This window comes from Suillus subaureus (genome assembly GCF_016647635.1).
Source record: "Suillus subaureus strain MN1 chromosome Unknown BJ212scaffold_15, whole genome shotgun sequence".
Classification (NCBI taxonomy): Eukaryota; Fungi; Basidiomycota; class Agaricomycetes; order Boletales; family Suillaceae; genus Suillus; species Suillus subaureus.
Window position 1 is genome coordinate 650,658 of NW_024538571.1, and position 19,480 is coordinate 670,137.

At 45.6% G+C, this 19,480-nt stretch overlaps 4 protein-coding genes across 4 annotated transcripts; 1 reads left to right on the plus strand and 3 right to left on the minus strand.

The window, feature by feature from the left end:
- Window positions 1-1,632: 1,632 nt before the first annotated feature.
- BJ212DRAFT_1353616 (uncharacterized protein) lies at window positions 1,633-2,589 on the minus strand. Its single transcript, XM_041335596.1, is given in 4 exon segments — window positions 1,633-2,031; window positions 2,051-2,215; window positions 2,236-2,310; window positions 2,361-2,589. The coding sequence occupies 4 exon segments, from the start codon at window positions 2,461-2,463 to the stop codon at window positions 1,784-1,786; spliced, it is 591 nt and encodes a 196-aa protein (XP_041193406.1). The 5' UTR covers window positions 2,464-2,589; the 3' UTR covers window positions 1,633-1,783.
- A 3,412-nt stretch (window positions 2,590-6,001) lies between these two features.
- On the minus strand, window positions 6,002-7,526 carry BJ212DRAFT_178355 (uncharacterized protein). Its single transcript, XM_041342570.1, has 5 exons — window positions 7,508-7,526; window positions 6,946-7,446; window positions 6,825-6,895; window positions 6,636-6,772; window positions 6,002-6,584 (listed from the first exon to the last, which is right to left on the minus strand). The coding sequence occupies exons 2-5, from the start codon at window positions 7,098-7,100 to the stop codon at window positions 6,174-6,176; spliced, it is 774 nt and encodes a 257-aa protein (XP_041193407.1). The 5' UTR covers window positions 7,101-7,446; window positions 7,508-7,526; the 3' UTR covers window positions 6,002-6,173.
- A 121-nt stretch (window positions 7,527-7,647) lies between these two features.
- Window positions 7,648-8,091, minus strand: BJ212DRAFT_1353633 (uncharacterized protein). The gene is made up of 2 exons (XM_041335597.1): window positions 8,051-8,091; window positions 7,648-8,001 (listed from the first exon to the last, which is right to left on the minus strand). Exon 2 carries the CDS (start codon window positions 7,988-7,990, stop codon window positions 7,724-7,726), a length of 267 nt encoding a protein of 88 aa, XP_041193408.1. The 5' UTR covers window positions 7,991-8,001; window positions 8,051-8,091; the 3' UTR covers window positions 7,648-7,723.
- A 2,718-nt stretch (window positions 8,092-10,809) lies between these two features.
- On the plus strand, window positions 10,810-13,052 carry BJ212DRAFT_1353637 (pheromone A receptor-domain-containing protein). The gene is made up of 6 exons (XM_041335598.1): window positions 10,810-11,255; window positions 11,309-11,421; window positions 11,476-11,542; window positions 11,599-11,736; window positions 11,784-12,228; window positions 12,280-13,052. Exons 1-6 carry the CDS (start codon window positions 11,036-11,038, stop codon window positions 12,725-12,727), a joined length of 1,431 nt encoding a protein of 476 aa, XP_041193409.1. The 5' UTR covers window positions 10,810-11,035; the 3' UTR covers window positions 12,728-13,052.
- The last annotated feature ends 6,428 nt before the right edge of the window (window positions 13,053-19,480 follow it).

A 19,480-nucleotide genomic window follows, 5' to 3' on the forward strand; every position in this document is an offset into this window, starting at 1 on the left:
ATGGGATTATATAATCACTAACTGACTACGTCGGGAGTCGGAACGGAAACAACTTAATGCAAATTGCCGAATTGTGTGGTTCAAGCTAAGGCTTCGATCTCCCAGAAAGCTTATTGGGAGCGCCGGAGCTTGCAAGCGAGCTTAGAGATTTTGAGTGGAAACAGAGCCTCTATTATCCATTACTAATAGACCTCCTCGTACCACCCCTTTGTCGTTACCCATAAACTGTCAAAAGACACTCCCACAAGTCGGCAGGTCACACATTTCTAGGAGGAAAACGTGAGAACTTCGTAGCAATGAGTCACCGTCCGACATCACGTTTTGCCCTGCGAAAAATGCGCAACTGCCAACCCCTGGGAGTGCCGATTGTAAGGACTGCGATCCTTGCTCGTTCCAAACGGGAGTATACTGGCATGGTGAATGCTGATCCTACAGCCACAAGGAAATACATTGCTGCATCTTCGATATACACCGTAGTACGGTATAGTGCGAGACCAAAAAAACCCACAAGTGGGAAAAGACAACTGTGGCCAAAATGAAACCGAAAGTACCACAGGCTCGAAGGTTTGTGGAACAAGAAGTCCACCAGATGAAAAAAAAATTGACACAATTTTTTTGATCTTTTTTGTGAATTGTGATGGCTTCAGGGGACTTCAAGCAACTGACGTAGTCAGCCCCAGTCGGTCCGTTCGGTGTACGGGAATTTCACCCGCACCGCGCGAAGGTCAAGCTGGCTGGCCTGTATGGCCAGCCTTAGCTTGACATGCTTCAGCATCGTAAGCTAGATAATGTCTATGGAGAGAAGGTGAATCAGTGATCAGACAATAATGATCGTCGACTTACTTATACGATGGATGCATACTTCGCGAAGGTGGCATCGCGTTATGTTATTACGCAATAACCTGCATAACTAAATTTTGTGTCTGTGTCAACTAATGTGTAGCATTGTTCGTCATCGCTGGATTGACTAGACTCATCACCACTGCCATAACCCTCATCTGGGAATAGCAGTGAATCAGGGTCGAAGAGCTCAGATATATCCAGAATCGTGTCAAGTGAATCCATCCTAGCAGGATTAGATTTGTAGTGAGCGCGAGTTGAAGGGTGCAAAGTGCTAGATGGAGGGTGATGAGTGCGAGTTTGGGGGACTGAGTATCACAATGGATGGATAAGTGTCGCAATTGAGGGATAGGTGTTGCAAAAACGCTCCGAGTCAAGGAGCGTACAAAGTTGGGTATAACGATAATGTGTTGCAGGTACGAGGATATGGTATGGAGAGTGTCGATTGAAGGTATAGAGAAAATAGGACCAGTTTAAATAGAGGATCAGTTGTGGTTTACTCCGGTGGACGGACATTGGGAACAATGGATCGATACACCATTGTTGGCTTGAAAGGTCAACCAAAGCGATTATGCTGAGACGGATGACTGAACTTTCGTCGATAATCTCTTGTGTAAGCTTCAAACACAGAATAGAAAGACACCCAAAAGTTCGGACAGCTTTTAGTACCCCAAGGGCAGCCGTGGCCCATACAATATGTATGACATATCGACTAGGTTGGGTCAATGGTGCCAATATTTTGAAACTCCGCTCGGCTAAATTTGAGGCTGAGCGCTGAATTCCTCCGAATGCAATGAGACCCGAGACGTCTCAAACATTGTACACAACAGACGAATAGATATTATCCATCGACAAAAGGAAGATGCGATGCAATTGAGCAAAGTACTGCTTCTCCTACCGACTAACCACATAATGGACATATTCTGTTTAATAGTTTCTCGATTTAATTCAATCGTCTGCCCACCACCCCCCGAACATGAATATTCCGAGGTTGCTCCTCTCTCATTGTATTTAATGGGAGCAGTGTGGTCCGTCCAACTGCTTTTGTGCAGTCCCATGTATCGTTATATTGTTGCTCATAGGTGACACATTTCAAACTGCCATTCTTTTCAAGAAAATGAATGTGGTCAATGATTGATACGGCATAGAAATTCAGGAGATTTCCAAGAGGACCCATAGGTCGAGAGGTGCCTATGAGCGACGATGTAACTCCAGTGTGAACAAATAGGACTGTACCCACAGTCCAGAGGGACGCGAATGGAAAATATGGCCAGCACGATAATACATTTCATAGAAATGTTCATACCAAGTCTCATGAAAACCATATTCCAAGGTGCCTTGATAGCTCGAAAAGCTGGTGGTTGCGTTGGTCGCGCTGCATCGAACCGAATCGACACACTCGAGGTGAATGCCAATGCAACAAGCAGGCAGCCGGGAGGGCCAATGCAGACCTTACGATTATGTTGCTACCTCGAAGGGCATCAGCCGCAAGGTCACTTCAAGAGTCCTAGTGAACTCACTGATATCGCACCACACCAGTCTGGCAATGTTCAGATTAATGTTACCCCACAGTGGCATCGAAATCGCGGACAACATTGAGGACAACTTGAAAAGCCAGGCCATGACAAAGAGAGTTGCAATAGTTCGTGCTTGTCAATGCCATTGCAGAGAGAGCAGCAGCAGTGACATAGCTGCGAGGAACGCAACCGGCGGGATCTCGCAGTGCATTGTGAGTGAAAGGTACAATAACCAAATGGGGCACTAGGAACATAACAAGGAAGGAAGAGTTCAATGGATTGCAGATTATGACCGAATATGGTAATTCTCTTACCAATCAACAATCGATGACGGTCAATGCAGAGAAACATCATTGTTCCCAGCATGGTATAAAGGGAGACAAAGGATCGCCATGACTGCCAATTTTTCGCCCTTTGTGAGAGTATCATATTGTGCGAGCACCTATACTCGTCGAGCCAAACAACGTTTGCAACCCCTATCGCGCCACTTAGCGCCACCACTCCTGCGCTCACCGACATAATTAGTATCATCATCGGCCCCGTCCCAACTAACACTTGGAAGCCCTCTCGCGCTACCCATTTCTGCGCTCACAATAAATATTGCCATCAGGTCCACCGTCGAACTCGATGATGGACTCATTCGACGATCTCGAGTCCTTTTCCTTTCCTGAATCTACCATGCCCTTCGAAACATCTGCTCTCACTTCCCATCCCGCTGAATCGGTTCCTTTGGAGTTTGAACACTCCTACTATGATGGCGGTGCTGGCTACTTTTGTAGCATTGCATAATGCGTGTGCCGCGGGTAGCGGCGCCTGTTACTGTTTCGAAAACGATCCGTGATGTACGTTCGTCTTCCTTTTCGCTCCTTTCGGAATGAGGCTGATGGAATCGATGCGCAGCTTATGACTTAAAGTCATGCTTCGTCTGCAAGAGACGAATGGGATCTATTTATTTGCTTTTTCAGTGCTTTGCTTTGTTTGCTTTGTTTGCCCTTCGTCCACAGACACTGATGTCACGTTCTATTTGTTCTTTCTGCTTTATGATCACTAGGACCCAAATTAGGATCTTCTGTGGATTACTTTTTCCGGGCTCATCTTCCAGAATTCCCTCCTATCTTTTTTCGATTTTCCACAAGTCCTAGCACTATTTATTCGTCTCGCACGTACGTTAACATGCATGCAGACGACTAGAGTCATTACGTACTCATTTCCACTCCTTTATTATCACGGTCACTTTACATCTACGTAGTACGCGACACCGTCGGGCAAATGGCTGTGGGGTGAGATACTAATCTACCTCCCATCCTTTATGTCATGTACTAGACTCGTGACTAGTCTTTGCTATGAGGCGAGTTGAAACCGGCCACACAGTAAGGACTGGTCACGAGTCTAGTCATGTGCATCCACTGGTATTTGTCCAGACATGTTGCGTTACGCGTATATACATTCAATATACCAATTACATGATATCCTCAAGTATGCAACAACATTTGAACGCATTTCTGACAGTCAATTTTGTGTAGGACTAAGTCGTGACTTGCTTTGAACGGTTGTGAACATCCCATTGTTTCGAACACTCCAGCTCGAATTTATTGAGAATTGGTGAAAATGCATTGACTCAATAATAACGACGAGGCCCTGCAGGGCGGAACAAATGACAACAATGCGAAAGCGAGAGCAATAGCTACGACGTAAGTAAGAACTGATATAACCACAGCAGAACATGAGTCAAAAGACAGCAATGGCCACAACGTAAGTAAGAACGATAGCTAGAACCACAATCAGCAGATAAGTAAGGATTCATGGAAGACGAATAAATAAGTACTAGCAGGAAAGTAGTTGGGTACACGAACAGAGATATGTAACGTTGCACAAGCAGCTCTACCAAGCGGTATGACCACCGAATTAAGCACTGCTATAGATAAATATGTCGCAGTTAAACGTGCGTCAAAGGTAACCACGAAAATAAAGCGAACGAAGATAACAAGGATCGAAGGGGGGGTATAGCCACAGAATTAAGCACTGTGCTATAGATAAAGCAAACGAAGACAACAAAGGTCGGAGGAGGGGTATAGCCACAGAATTAGGCACTGTGCTGGATATAAATATGTCGCACTTAAACGTGCGGCAGCGCGGAGGTCCTGCTAGGACCACTGAAATAAATAATGCGAGGGCTAGCCTCTAGTCCGAATAATTTGATGCTGAACCAGCGCATGAGGCATAGTACCCTGTTCATAACAAGAACTGGTTAAGGAGACATCTACCGAAAGAGGCGTCGTACAGACACACCTCGCGCTGGCCCCCCTGAGAGTGACGGGGGGCAAATCTTATAAAATGACACAGAAGCTGGCAAAGTAACTGGAGAGGTTGTCTTGGTCAACCGGCAGCGAGTTGGAAGGTTCCATGCATTGCATTTCAAGTTGTGCTAGATCACCCCAATTGGGCTGTGATGTAGTATGTGATGGTGACCTAACAAAGAGCGATGGCTTCAAATCGAGCAGAGTGATGAAGGCGTCCATATGGCACCGCTTTAGCGTAGTAGACCTCGAGGTTTGTGGACTGAATATTAGTACAAAGGGAGCTCCACGCCACGGCCATGTTATATAGCGATTCGTCTTTACCATTGTTCGATAATTAGAGGTGTATTTCGTGCTATTGTCTCCGGCGAATCGTCCAAATTTGGAACTCGTATTTATCTCCGACACGTAGCCACAATGTAGAACATAATGCATTGTGTGCTATATACCTTTGTTATTCCCACAGGACGCGCAAAAGCATCAAGACGTTGACAGAATGCGAGGATGAAAAGTTGCTGGCCATGCCGCATATATGTAGGACGAAAAGGATGAAGGCAGAAAAGGACGGAGCAGAAAGCCACCATAACAAACAACAATTAAATTTGAAAGATCGATTGTTCAAAAATCCTCAACCTGGAACATTTATAATGCATTGTGTGCTAGTCACATTTCTTTGTTGAAGGTTTCCTATAAGCCTATGGTATGCTGTGTTACCACTGGATGCTGCTTGTTTCCTAAAACTCTGGAACCATTCAGATAGTGCTTGGTGCCTCAGTGGGCATTCCTACCTCACCGTTATAAACCAATAGCAGACTATACAACATTACGAAAGTCCATGCAGTCGCACTCACGAATGCAGAGGTACGCCTCTTCACTCTGGACATAAAGACATCTGCCCAAAGACAACATTACAGCTACATATACGATTACAAGGGATCATCCTCATTGTTCGACAATTATAGGTGTAACGGCGGCACTGCCCCGATTACCTTGTCCAATGTTCCTTTCGCTTATCTCATATTATTCCTGTCAAACTCCTAACTGCACCCATTTGTTCGTTATTCCTACAGTTGCTTGATGTCGCCATTGGCCGAGCACCTTACCACCACCCGCTCTTCATTCTTTACCGTTGACGTTTCCGTGTCTTGTTTGATGCGGTTCAACTCTACTCTCGCCTGCCATTACGAAATTATATGCCGGATCGTGCGTGCTGTCAATTTGGACGGTGATGTCTTGCTTTAAGCTTCAGAAACTATGACTTCCATCAACTTGCGACTGATGGCACGACGATCGATGCCATGTATCAATGGGACAGTGTCAGGACATACATAGTCAGTACTCAGTCCCATATACTCATTGTTGTCTTCGATCTGTGCATACTAATAATTTGCCGTACAGGCATCGTATTTGATTGTTTATTCACCAACATATAGTTTGCTACTAGTACGTATCCATGGTGCACTTTCCTATCACTTTCACTACTGTATTGCTTGTTCTCATAAGCAGGCTTTGCTTGCAATCAATGAGCTCCCCAGCTCGCACTAGCTGGATGAATGATGACTGATGACTCATAACCTGTGCCCCAGTAGGACGGAGTGCGATCAATCAACCACAGAATAATAAAGCGGGGCTCAGGGTTTGGACCGAAGTACATAATGAACCCGAGGCAACAGTAAATAATGGACAAAGATGAAGGTCGAATAAATATGTCGATGACCAGAGTAGGGTCAAGAGAGTGGTTTGGGAATACCATGAGTCCTATTTGCTTATGAAATCTCAAATGGCAGCTCGCCATGGCGTCGTGCAGAGACGAAATAAGGGACCCGGGCTGCAAACTAAGACGAGAGAAAGGTCCAAGTAAAGAACAAATAGTGGCGATGGCCAAATGGGGTATATTGGCGACCACTGGGAGTATGGTCAAGAGAAGGGCCTGGGAAAGCATTAATCTTACTCGTTTGTGAAATCACGAATGACAGCTCACCTGGCCCATCGCGTCGTGCGCCAACGAAAAAGGGTCTCGCGCTTCAAGTGAGACGAGAGAAAGGCACAAATAAATTATGTAAACGACGAAGGTCGAATGGGGTATATTGACGACCAGGGTATGGTCAAGAGACGGTCCTGTGGAAGTCATCAATCTTGCTTGCTTGTGGAGTTACGCATGGCGGCTCACCCGGCCCATCGCGCCTTGCGCAAACGAAAAAAAAGGTCTCGCGCTTCAAGCTGAGACAAGAGAAATCATAACTACCCATAGTCAGACAAGTTCAAGAGAAAGGTGACGGTTGGCTTACCACTAAATAATTATACAGAAACCGTTCTGCGCGCGATTTCCCATATAATATTCGGCGTCTACGAGTATGGGGTCGTCGTTAGCCATAGCGCAACTTGGGGGATCGCCGTCCAATGATGCAGCATTAAGGAAATCAGATATGGAGGCCAATATGTCCATGATAATATTATAGTCAGGATATCGCGAACACAAGATTGAGCAAAGGAGTGAGATTAGTTACAATTACCGAGTCCACTGGCCCGTAGAGTTTTCTTTATAAAACCAGCTTGCTCCATTATTACCCTAAAGTGGCATAGCAGTTTATCCATTGTTCTCGCAATGGAACTAAATAGCATCACGAAGGATTGATCAAAGACAAAAAGAATTCCGTGCGAACTGTCGGATTGGTGTTGTGACGTATTTGTGCTAGGGGATCGCGTTGCGAGCTTCTGACCTTGCTCCGGTATGCAGGCAATTGGCTGGTGCTTTGGATCAACGTTCAACGTTCAACCCTGTTTACGAGTGTCTATGATTTTCTGTTAGGATCGCGTGAATGCACAGCATGATGTTCATGTCAGGTGACTGACAGATTATCCCAACACCAACATGACCTTCGCAAGGTAACAAGGTAACTCATTCTTTGCAAGGGACGTGGGAAAAAGAAGGGATGCTTCATGCAGTTCAGACGTCTGTATATCAGAGTGTAGACACTCCTGCTGCGTGGTAACCGGTGAAGACTTGAGGACTTTCTCATTGGGAGCTACAGCTTACAAGTAAAGACTGAAGCCTACTAAGGAGTACTACTAAGTGCAAGAATCTGTCTGTAAGCGTTGCAACCTTTCATATTGGTGTTTTGCGCTATTTGTACTCATCCACACCCGATGATTGTGACCACTCGGACTAGATGGGCCATTGTCTTCCAGCATATCGTCAATAACATGTTGAAGTCCGAACGATCCAAAGAGAAAGAGAGTGAGGAAGCCGAAGGATCCGACATGATAGGTACGAGCGAGCGAGAGAGGTCCGAGCGCATGAGGCAGACGGGCCAATAGGCTGCGCCCAAATGACATCGGCTTGCGCCCTGCAATATACATATGTCAGAAAACTTCACCTTTGCGTTCCTTACTTACCTTCCTATAAAACCAAGTGCCCATCAGACGCGCACATCTCAGTTCTAGTTGAAACTGAGATGTGAGTACTTGGAAACATGTATGTCAGCAATTACTGACCAAAACCGTAGCGTACCTTTGTGTTCTAGGTACTATACACGTTAATATGAGTTCTAGTTGAAACTGAGATCGTACCTTTGTGTTCTAGCTCCCTCTCCCGTCGTTCGCTCGCCTGTTCTCTCAACATAACAACAATGTATTTCATGGCGATTCGTCCACTTTGCGCTCCTCTACTGACTATGCGATGCCAACTCCAATGCAATACCTTTCCTTCCGGTGGCCGCCTTTCTTGCTGCCGCCTTTGTCCTAATTCCGATGCCGTGGCATTGACGGGCTCGTAATGTCGGGACTCTTGCCATTATAGCATGGCTCTTTGTTGTAAACATGATCTATGGGATCAATGCCATAGTATGGGCTGGAAACGCCAGGAATCCAGATCTGCTCTGGTGCGATATATGTAAATTCACAAACTGTCTCGTCGTTAGCTGAGAACTGATAGGCCTTTTCAGCTACTAAGCTCATCATTGGTGCAAACACTGCATTACCGCTAGCCACCATGCGTGTGTGCAATCACCTTGAATTAGTAGCGTCGAATTGGCGGGTTTCCTTCGATCACATTGATAAATGTCGGCGCATCATTTTCGACGCTATCATGTGCTTTGGTGTTCCACTGCTTTTCATGGCTCTTCGTAAGTCCCGTCCCACTCTTTCCATTCATAGACTACATCGTACAAGGTCATCGATATGACATCATGGAGAACTTTGGCTGCTAGGCCACCACATACTTTTCGATCGAAGGCATCATCATAGTTTGGTTGCCACCCCTGGTTTTGCATCCGCCACCCTTGTGTACGCATGTCAGTGATTGTCATTATATGCATGTGCATACATCAATCATGTTCATTTCAGCCATCGCACTTTACCCCTTCATTTCCCGGCGCATGTCCTTCGCCGCCCACCCACAGAATACTCACTCCGCACTCACAACTGAACGTTATCTTCGCCTAATGGCTATGTCCGTCTCAGAAATTATTTGAGGAATCGCGTTGACGGCCTTCAATCTCTATAACAACATCGAATCGAGGTTGCAACCATGGGTTAGTTGGCAGAATGTCCATTCCGACTGGCTCCGCGTTGATCTATTTGCCTTTCTTGAACTGCTCCAGCATTCATTGTGGTGGGCGATGCCCGCCAGTGCATACATTTTCTCCCTTTTCTTTGGCTTCAGTGAGAAAGCGAGGAAGGAGTATCGCAAGGTCATTAACGCCTTCAGAAGACATCTTGAGACAATCGATCAAAGATGCTACTGTCGTTGGATCAAATAAACCAGATTGCAGGCAAGTTTTCCTTTCATACACCGCAAGGATTACTTGTAAACATTGTGCTGCAGAAATCGTCGTGCTCCGAACGTCGCAACTCTTCCGTCTTTGCAGCCGGTTGTTGACGAGAGGTCGATTGACAGGAGGTCTGTATCGTCATCTACAGCTCCTGCTAACCCGGTCAAGAGGTTTGGGAATGGGCATTATCTGTCGTCGAAGTTTGACATTACTCCGAATTTTTTCGACATATACTCCCGACCTTGAAAGCGGGCACCTACCTGAGACATCTTGGTCATATCGCCCCTCAAAGTGTTCACATTAACAATTACCGCGACGAATGTCACTTGACTAACACTTTCCCTGCAGCAGCTCTCGCTACCTCTCCATACTGAGGCGGATACCCTGCCCTCACGACCTCATGCTCAGCCCTTTGGCCACTCAACTATTCTTCTCGTTGGTGCCCATCAGCGTGGTATTCGTGATGAGGATCTATGCACTGTTGACCGGCTCGAAAGGGGGATGACGTCATATGGCTTTTCTCCGTTCCTCACATACTATTATTTCAACATAGAAATGACACTTAGATAACCTTTCGCGTGCATGTCCATTATTTGCATTCACCTTCGACGTATCATGCTGATATGATACAGCACAACCTTCGTATTCCTAGATTTTTTGCGTTGACGCGCCATTCAACTACGGTCTTTGCTAATAGTCCCAACGAACCCCATTCATTGGATGTGGATATCTATGTAACTCACTATCTACGTGCGTGCGGGGATGAATATACTTTTCTCAATGTGGAACTCACATGTGGACCAATAGTGGCATCATATGGATTGGAGTCAGTTGCGAGCAGGGGTGGCCAAATGGAAAGCAGATGCCTTCGAGTCTTCGACGCATACCGACTATCAATATCGGATCGTGATCAAATTTCGATACAGGTTTATAACGCACATCGATAGCGTGGCAAAAATCTAGCAAGTGTACAACGGACCACAAGCCACGATCCCAGATTGGACCGTAGTGTTATCACTAGTAAGAATACTGTAATCTTAGGAGACAGCTTGAGCGGCCTTGTCTTTCCAAGTTGCAGTTCAGGTCGAGATGCTTCGTTAACACGGCTCTTGCTAAAAGTTAGTTGTCCCATACTGCCACAACTTCATTCTTGACCTGCTAGAGTAGTACGCGATTTGAATGCCTTAAGTCACGAAGGTTGGAGAACACTGGCAGAGCAAAAGGCTTTCCTTCATATATATTGGCTGCATGATATGTAGTGGGGTAGCGCAAGGAATCATGTGGGGGCTCTCAGTGATGCCCATGGATACTCTCACGTGAGCTCCGACACTACCGGGGTACAGAGTTTGTACAGAGTTAACATTGTCTGGGAGATGAATTCAACTGATTCATTGTTCATTCAAATTGGCCAACAATAGACGACCGTCACAGGGGTATGTGATGTGACTACTGGTGTCCGTTGCGTAACAAAAACAACAAAGGCCACAGTTATCGACTAACTCCGCTTCGTCATTGTCTGCAGCATTATCATAAAGATGAGAGCCAGAGTCCACTGTGGATTTGTTCCCAATCTTTGTTTCCGTCGCCGACGACGGTGCCAAATATTGCAATGAGCTATAGTGCGAATCCAACGTATCCCCTCCTCCCCGTTATCTCTTTCTTGGGTTTTTTTCTTGTTCTCATCCCCTTCCCATGGCATCTGCAAGCATGGAATGCAGGCACTTGTGTCTATATGATCTGGGTTGCCATCTCATGTCTTATCCAATTTGTGAACTCTATCATCTGGCGTAACAGCGCTTTGAATGTTGCACCTGTATGGTGTGATATCTGTGAGTAATTGCCGATGCTGTCTCTACAATCGTTCTTGCTCACGGACCTGCAGCAACCAAATTACTCATTGGAGCCAGCATTGGGATCCCTGCCTCTGCGTTGTGTATTAGTCACCGCTTGTACACCATAGCTGTCATAAAAACTGCGTCGGCAACGCGTGAGGATGTACGTTAGACCCTCTTGTATCGTGAGTGAGAGCTTGTAATAAGCGGTCGACAGAAATGGCGTGCTCTCATCATCGATCTTTCCATTTCGATCGGTATCCCTGTCATAGTTATGGCACTTCGTGCGTACCTTCTCAGCAACGAAATGGTGTCAACTGGCACTGATCATACTCCACAGACTACATTGTTCAAGGGCACCGTTTCGATATCCTTGAAGATGTTGGTTGCTGGCCAGCGACTTACAATGTAATACCAGCATATTTCCTGGTCTACATGTGGCCTTCACTACTTGGCTGCATTTCCTTCGTTTACTCTGGTTCGTTTGTTCGGCACGCTACATGACCAAGCTCACTTTTTTCTTAGGCCTGGCTTTTGCTGCATTCTATAAACGCCGTATGACGTTCAACTCCCTCATGGCAGGCAACAGTCCGATGAATGCCAACCGTTACGTCCGTTTGATGATGTTATCAGTCATCGAAATGGCTTTCACTGTGCCAATTAGTATCTACAGTGTCTATATCTCCGGCACGAGCATACCCATGCAATCATGGGTATCTTTTTCAGACACACATTACAATTTTTCATACATCGGTCTCATTCCCGCCGCCGAATGGACCAGCAATTCAGTTTACAAACGATCCATCGATTTGACTCAGTGGCTCTTTCCGGTTTGCGCCTTCATGTTCTTTGCTCTCTTTGGCTTCGCGAGTGAAGCGAGAAAGCACTACCGGCCATACTTCCTTTGGATTGCAAAGCGCTTCGGCTACAACCCTCCTGTAACTCAGACATGGAGGCCGTGTGCTCCCAGGTTGGTGCCCGTCCTATTTCATGATCGCTATCAGACTCAAATATTTGTTAGGTTGAAAGCCAAACCCATTGGTACATTGCCAGTTTACAGCACCCCTGCACCTCCTCGAATCAAACTCCAGTCATCATTTACGCATGTCCTCGACCTTAAGAGCTCTGACGTTTACCAAAATGTCGAGAAATATGCTGATTTACCATCGCCGCTGCCCCCATACTCTAAAGAAAAACTCTCTGAGGACCTCTCGCGCACATCTTCAAAGTATTCACGATCTCACGTAGAGGCATGTACAATTGATACCGACCTCGAAACGCCATCTGAGGCTCATTCCTGGCAATCATCGCGGGAGCGCCGCACGGCACATTATATTACCCCCGCTTACCACCGTTCCTTTTCGTCACCCAGCCTGTACCCTGCTGCTGTTGACCTGGACGGCTCCATGCAGTCATCATCTGCGTCCGTCGCAATCGTGAGAAACCACACCACCCATGGATATCTATGATCTTTCTTTTTTCGTCATGACGTGTCCATTATATCTGGACTAGGGGCTAATGCCCTGTTTGATTACCTTCACGCTACGTTGATTAGTGTACTACCATCATTATGTTTCACCATCGTTTGGCTAGCTTACTATATTCGTCGTCCACCCTTCTCGATTTTCGTTCATTTTTTATGCTAGATTGACAAATAGTTCTACAGTGACTTGCACACTCCTGATCCTGCCCAAGTACGATCTATGAAATTATTATGATTTATGTACATGTCTAGCCGGTTTGAATGAAAAATGTGATGGACGATATGTCAGACTAAATTATCGCCCTGTGGTCACTCTATGTACGTAGCGAGGTACGACTGGAGGCAATAGAGCTAAGTCTTCGAGCGAACGGCAAGCGGAGCTTTTGCGCATCTTGCTTCTTCACCGCGACGAACAGTTCACCCCGTGCACTTCGTCGGAATAGCGCTTTATTTTCTTTTCTCCCCCTTTTTTCTCCTTATCAGAACACTTTTCCGTTCAAGCATCATCACAAACAATTGCTTGCGAAAATTGTTAATGAGAAACTCTAGAACCTTTCCTCGTTATGGCTGACCCCTCCCTTGAAGTATGTCCAGACTTTGCTGGCAACTTATTTGTAGCTATCCATGATGACTTAGTCAATGCAACTGGAACCATGCACCAGGTGGTAGTGGACAGGTTAAGAGATGCTTGGATAGTGGGTCATGAAGTGAGAGTCCTTGAATGGAACTGCCAATGGGATGAAGAGCATCAGTAAAACACTGTTTTTCCCACCACCAAAAAATGGCTGGCCACAGCTTGGTCCCTTCTGTACAGAGCTGTACAGAGCCCACAGAGGCAAAGTGATTTGCTGATGAGGCCCAAGAAGAGGCCAAAATAGAATGAGCTTGAGCAGCTCAAGAGGAAGAAGAACGCTTAGCAAAGGAGGCAGAAGCTAAGAAAGACCACCTTGAGATAGAGAAGAAGCCCAAGATGAATGGTTTCAGTGTGATGGTCACTGTTGGTGATGCCATTGCTCCTCATCCCTCCCAATACACAATTCAGAAACTGAACAATTTTGAATACATAGAACTATGGTACTTCTCCCCAGAAGGTTGCAAGGAAGCCATGAAGACCTCCCATTCCATCGCTGACAACATGTTCAGCTTAGCAAAGCTTGACAACCAGCTAATCATCTGTCCATCATTGGCATTCAAAGCTTCCAGGTCAGCAATCCTGGATCCTGAGCTCCCATTCTCCATGTTCTTGTGAGTGAAGAATCTTTTCCTCATGCAGGCCAATATGGCAAAGTGGCCCCAAACTCACCTAGATGCCCTAGCTTTGTTCTTTTGACACCTTGAAAACCATGCCATCCATGACAACAGTGAACTAGGCAACTTAGTGATCCTGCACTACGCATCCCAAGTACACTTAAACTGGCATGATCTCCTCAAGCATGATGAAGGCTTCAACATTGGAATCATCAATGAGACACTGATATGCTCTATAAATGAAGAGATATGGGATAGAGTATGATTGAGGACTCTGGTCATGGTGTGTACAACCCCACTCAGGATCAAACCAGTAAACTGACAAACATGCATATACAACCATTCCCTCTCATCAAATTGCTATTGTACCTTTGACCCTTCATTCCCTGCACCTCAACATGCAGATGCCCACTACCTACATGTGGACACCCACATTACATCTCACACAGATGCCCACACTTTTCTCATGTGGATGCCCACATCACCTCACACACAGATGCCTGCCCCTCTTTCTCACGTGGACGTGTGATTCACACTTGTAGGACCAACCAATGCAGACAAACAGTGTAGAACCACTGTCATCCCAACATCAGCACCATAGGACCTCTTACAGAGACTCATCCAAAGCATGACAAAGACCATCACGCTCATGCTCTCCCAGTTGAACAAGCAACCAGAAGAAAGCAGACAGATCCCCATTGCAAGACAAAGGCAAGCAATGAGAGCAACACAACAAGGGTTTTTCCTGCAGTGCAGGCTCTTGTGGCCATTCTGCCTGCGCCATATGTCTGGGCTGCTTCACACACAACATCCAACAATGTGATTCAAGCAACTTATGGGACAAAAACACCCCAGCACACTCACACTGAATGCAAGACAGGCGAATCATCAGCATGAACAGTCTCCCCCTTTGTTACAGGTGGCAGAGACCTGGGGGATGCTCAGCCAAAAACCACAACTTGGCCCACATGTGTTCAGGTTGCAGCAACAAAGACCATGGAGCCCTCACCCCATATGACGTGAAAGCATGGCATCAAATGCTGGAAGACTTCAATCTTAACAGCAGGTATCTGCACATCCCAGACTGTCTTGAAACAGGATTCTGTGGAGGCATTCCCACAATTAAGCATACATATGCCCCCCCCCAACAACGTATCCATCATCATATATACAGAAGCATTTCAAAACATTGTTGATACTGAATTCATCAAAGGCCGCTTCATTGGCCCATTCTCAACTGAAGAACTGGAATCGACCATTGGACCATTTCAGACATCACCACTGTCAATTATTCCCAAACCCGGCAAACCAGGCAAATTCTGACTCATACAAAACTTATCATTTCCCAATAATCCTTCCCCCCCATCAAATTGATCAACTCGAGGGTTGACTTGAACTTATTCCCATGCACATATGGCACCTTTGCCACCATCTGTAGATACATCCAAAGTTTACCACCAGGGTCCCAAGCGGCCATATGCAATGTGGCTGAAGTGTATCGAATGGTTCCCTCGCACCATTCTCAATGGGCTGGACTGGTCATACACTTACCAGGTGAAGACACTTTCGCAGTTGACACAGCCCTATACTTTGGTTTTGGCCCTTCAGCAGGCATCTATGGCAATGTCACAGATGCAGGGGTGGATATCTTCTGTGCAACCGGACTTGGTCCCTTATTGAAATGGGTGGACAATTATTTATTTTTCCGCATTAAGCGAGAATTTCTATTGGAATATAATAATAGATGTAAGAAATGGGCACTGCAGATTGCCTCCAATGGACCTATTATTGAGTGTGGCCAAAAATGGTACAGAGGCAAAATGATGCCAGATGACTCATACAAAGAATTTGATGAGGATTGCATATTCCCAATCAAGGATCTCTCAACTCTATCGCCTCATTCAGCAGAGGATGCACAGTTTACATACTGCATGGCCAACATTGATCATCACTCCCAGCCATTGGGCATCATATGGGAAACGACAAAGGATAAGTCATTCAGACCAGACCCCAACTTCACAGGATTCCTTTGGGACATCCCCAATCTCTCAATATCATTATCCCCAGAAAAGACAGCCAAATATGTGGACGCCATTGACATGTGGAAGACTCGCAGCACACACACCCTGCAAGAAGTACAAAAGCTATACAGGAAGTTGCTACATGCAGCATGCATCATGCTGGCCAGTTGGGCCTACCTTACCAATCTGGAATGGATGCTTGGAATTTTTCAAAACCAACCATTCCTACCTCACTCTCCCCCACAGGACACTGTGAAGGACCTCAACTGGTGGACAAAAACCATTAGCTCCCAGGGGCTCTCACACACAATCCCAGGCTGTGTCATCACATATGACTTCCATGCTTATTCAGATGCTAGCTCTGGTTGTGGAATTGGGATTTACATTGATGGAAGATGGAGGGCATGGGACCTACTACCAGGATGGAAAGGGGACAACTGAGACATTGGCTGGGCTGAAAGTGTCGGTTTTGAGCTCCTGGTCCTCACAATCCTCAGTTCATGCCCCACTGGCATTTATTTCAAAGTATTTGGAGACAATTGCAGAGTTGTCAAAGGTTGGTGGGCAGGCCACAGCAGGAACAAGGCCTGCAATGAGATTTTCAAGTGCATACACCCTCCTGCAGTGTATATCCCCCCATATGCCAGATGCTCCCTTCAATCCCCATCCCCATCGAGCTCTGTCCATTCATTGCGGACATCCCCAGCAGTTCCATCAAGAGCAGGTCATGGTACCCCAGACCCCTGCACAAACAGATTCTCTCAATGGTCAAAGAGCACCAGTCAGACAAGCTCAAATGACGTGCCTTCCTCAATTGTGAGTTTGAGTGCTGGGGAGAAGAACTCTTTGAAGCATCAAAGGACTAGTGCGCACACACCACCACTCATATGTTAAGCCACTGAAGGTTCAACAGCTCTGCTAAGCTGCAGAGCTAAAGAAAGAAAGAGGGCTCTACCTCTGGGGTGAGAGGAAACCTACTAACTCTCTAAATGTTGGTTGAAGTGTGCCAGGCAATATGTTCAACCCTTAAGGGAAGCAAAGAAAGCAAGGATCCACAAAGATGATGCCAGGTCAACTCTGGTGAAGCATGCTGAAAGTGCATGTGCAGGAATGTGGAGCGCATAGGAGTGCGAAGCATGGGAATAATGCACAAGCTGTGCATGAACATATAAGAAACTGGTAGAAGTCATGAGGACATGAACTGGGGCTGCTGAATGGAGACTGATGATAATGGAGTGTTGCTGAGGGCTAGGGCAACAACTAATGCATACTGGCTGAAGACGATAAATTCTGACTCTAGACAACTACTGACATGATGGTGGTTAATGTATGAAAACTTTTCTAGGCAACAGGTAAGCTGTGCCTAGGTACACTCCCAGGGCTCGGAAGTGAATAGGGAGTGCTCTATGTATGTAAGTGAGATAAGGACAGGGTCCATAATGAAATACAGTGGCTCAAAAAACTGTCTGCATGTTTTGACATTTTTCACTATCTATGATATTGTGTGAGAATGAACAAATGCCTCAAGGACATGCTTATACCACATTGCAGTATGGCTTCAGGGCTTTCATTTGAGCCCTACACCATGGGAATTGGTGGAGATATGGTGGAGATACAAGGCTCACAAAATGGTGACTCATGCGGACAGTTTTTTGAGCACATATTAAAACTATATAAATCATCATTTATGACACCATAACAATCATGCCACCATTAAATAAATTATAAAGTGGTGTCATTATGTCATTTTAAAACCATATCTAACTATACAAACCAAAAATTTCCATATGTCATGGTTATATTCACCATGAAAGCCACCCCCCCCTGCTCAAAGGGATAATATCCTCTCTCTTTCCTATTCTGGCCTCTCTGCTTGTCAAATTTCCTCTAGAACTGGAGTATCCAAGTCCACTGTGGCCAAGTTCATCAAAGAAAGTCACACAGACAAGGAAAACTTCTGTGAAGGGTGTCCATCCAAGCTCACCTCTACTGATAGGAGGGCTATTATTCAACATATCACTACAGGAAAGGCTGATAATGCTGTCCAGGTCACCTATTACATCAATTCCACCATCACATTCCCTGTCTCTTCACACACTGTGAGAAACATTCTCAAGACAGCTCATCTCAGGTCAGTAACAAGGAAGAAAAGGCTCTCCTCTCTATCACACATATGCAGAGAGGACTAACCTTTGCCTTAGCCCATCAGAATTGGATTACATGGACTGGAAGCATGTTATATGATCATATAAGACCACAATAAATAGGATTGGGTCAGATGGCAAGGTATATATGTGAAAAAAGAAGGGTGCTAGTCCTCTCTGCATATGTGTGATAGAGAGGAGAGCCTTTTCTTCCTTGTTACTGACCTGAGATGAGCTGTCTTGAGAATGTTTCTCACAGTGTGTGAAGAGACAGGGAATGTGATGGTGGAATTGATGTAATAGGTGACCTGGACAGCATTATCAGCCTTTCCTGTAGTGATATGTTGAATAATAGCCCTCCTATCAGTAGAGGTGAGCTTGGATGGACACCCTTCACAGAAGTTTTCCTTGTCTGTGTGACTTTCTTTGATGAACTTGGCCACAGTGGACTTGGATACTCCAGTTCTAGAGGAAATTTGACAAGCAGAGAGGCCAGAATAGGAAAGAGAGAGGATATTATCCCTTTGAGCAGGGGGGGGTGGCTTTCATGGTGAATATAACCATGACATATGGAAATTTTTGGTTTGTATAGTTAGATATGGTTTTAAAATGACATAATGACACCACTTTATAATTTATTTAATGGTGGCATGATTGTTATGGTGTCATAAATGATGATTTATATAGTTTTAATATGTGCTCAAAAAACTGTCCGCATGAGTCACCATTTTGTGAGCCTTGTATCTCCACCATATCTCCACCAATTCCCATGGTGTAGGGCTCAAATGAAAGCCCTGAAGCCATACTGCAATGTGGTATAAGCATGTCCTTGAGGCATTTGTTCATTCTCACACAATATCATAGATAGTGAAAAATGTCAAAACATGCAGACAGTTTTTTGAGCCACTGTAAGATGATGGACAAAGGACAGGAGACTGGATGACACCATACATGGTGTTAGTGGCAGGGGGGGAAGTGTGTGGGAACCCACCATAGACATTGGGAGGGAAAGAGCACCCAGTATTACTAACAACAGGGCTGACATAGCAGGCATTGCCGACAGTAAGGTATCAGCAGTGGCTGGTATATAGGTAGAAAGCATAGATTCATACTGTAAGTACCCCCATGATTTGGGGCAACATTTATTGCTGGTGTTGGAGAAATGAGTCACTGTTAAGCCAAATAAGGCTGACAAGACACATAATCATCCAGCCTTATAAGGCTTACTTATTGGGAAACCCAGGTGAAGTTAAGGGCAACATGGTCACACCCAAAAGGGTATGAAGTATGATTGTAACTCTACAGTGTACCTAGTCTCTCTAGCCA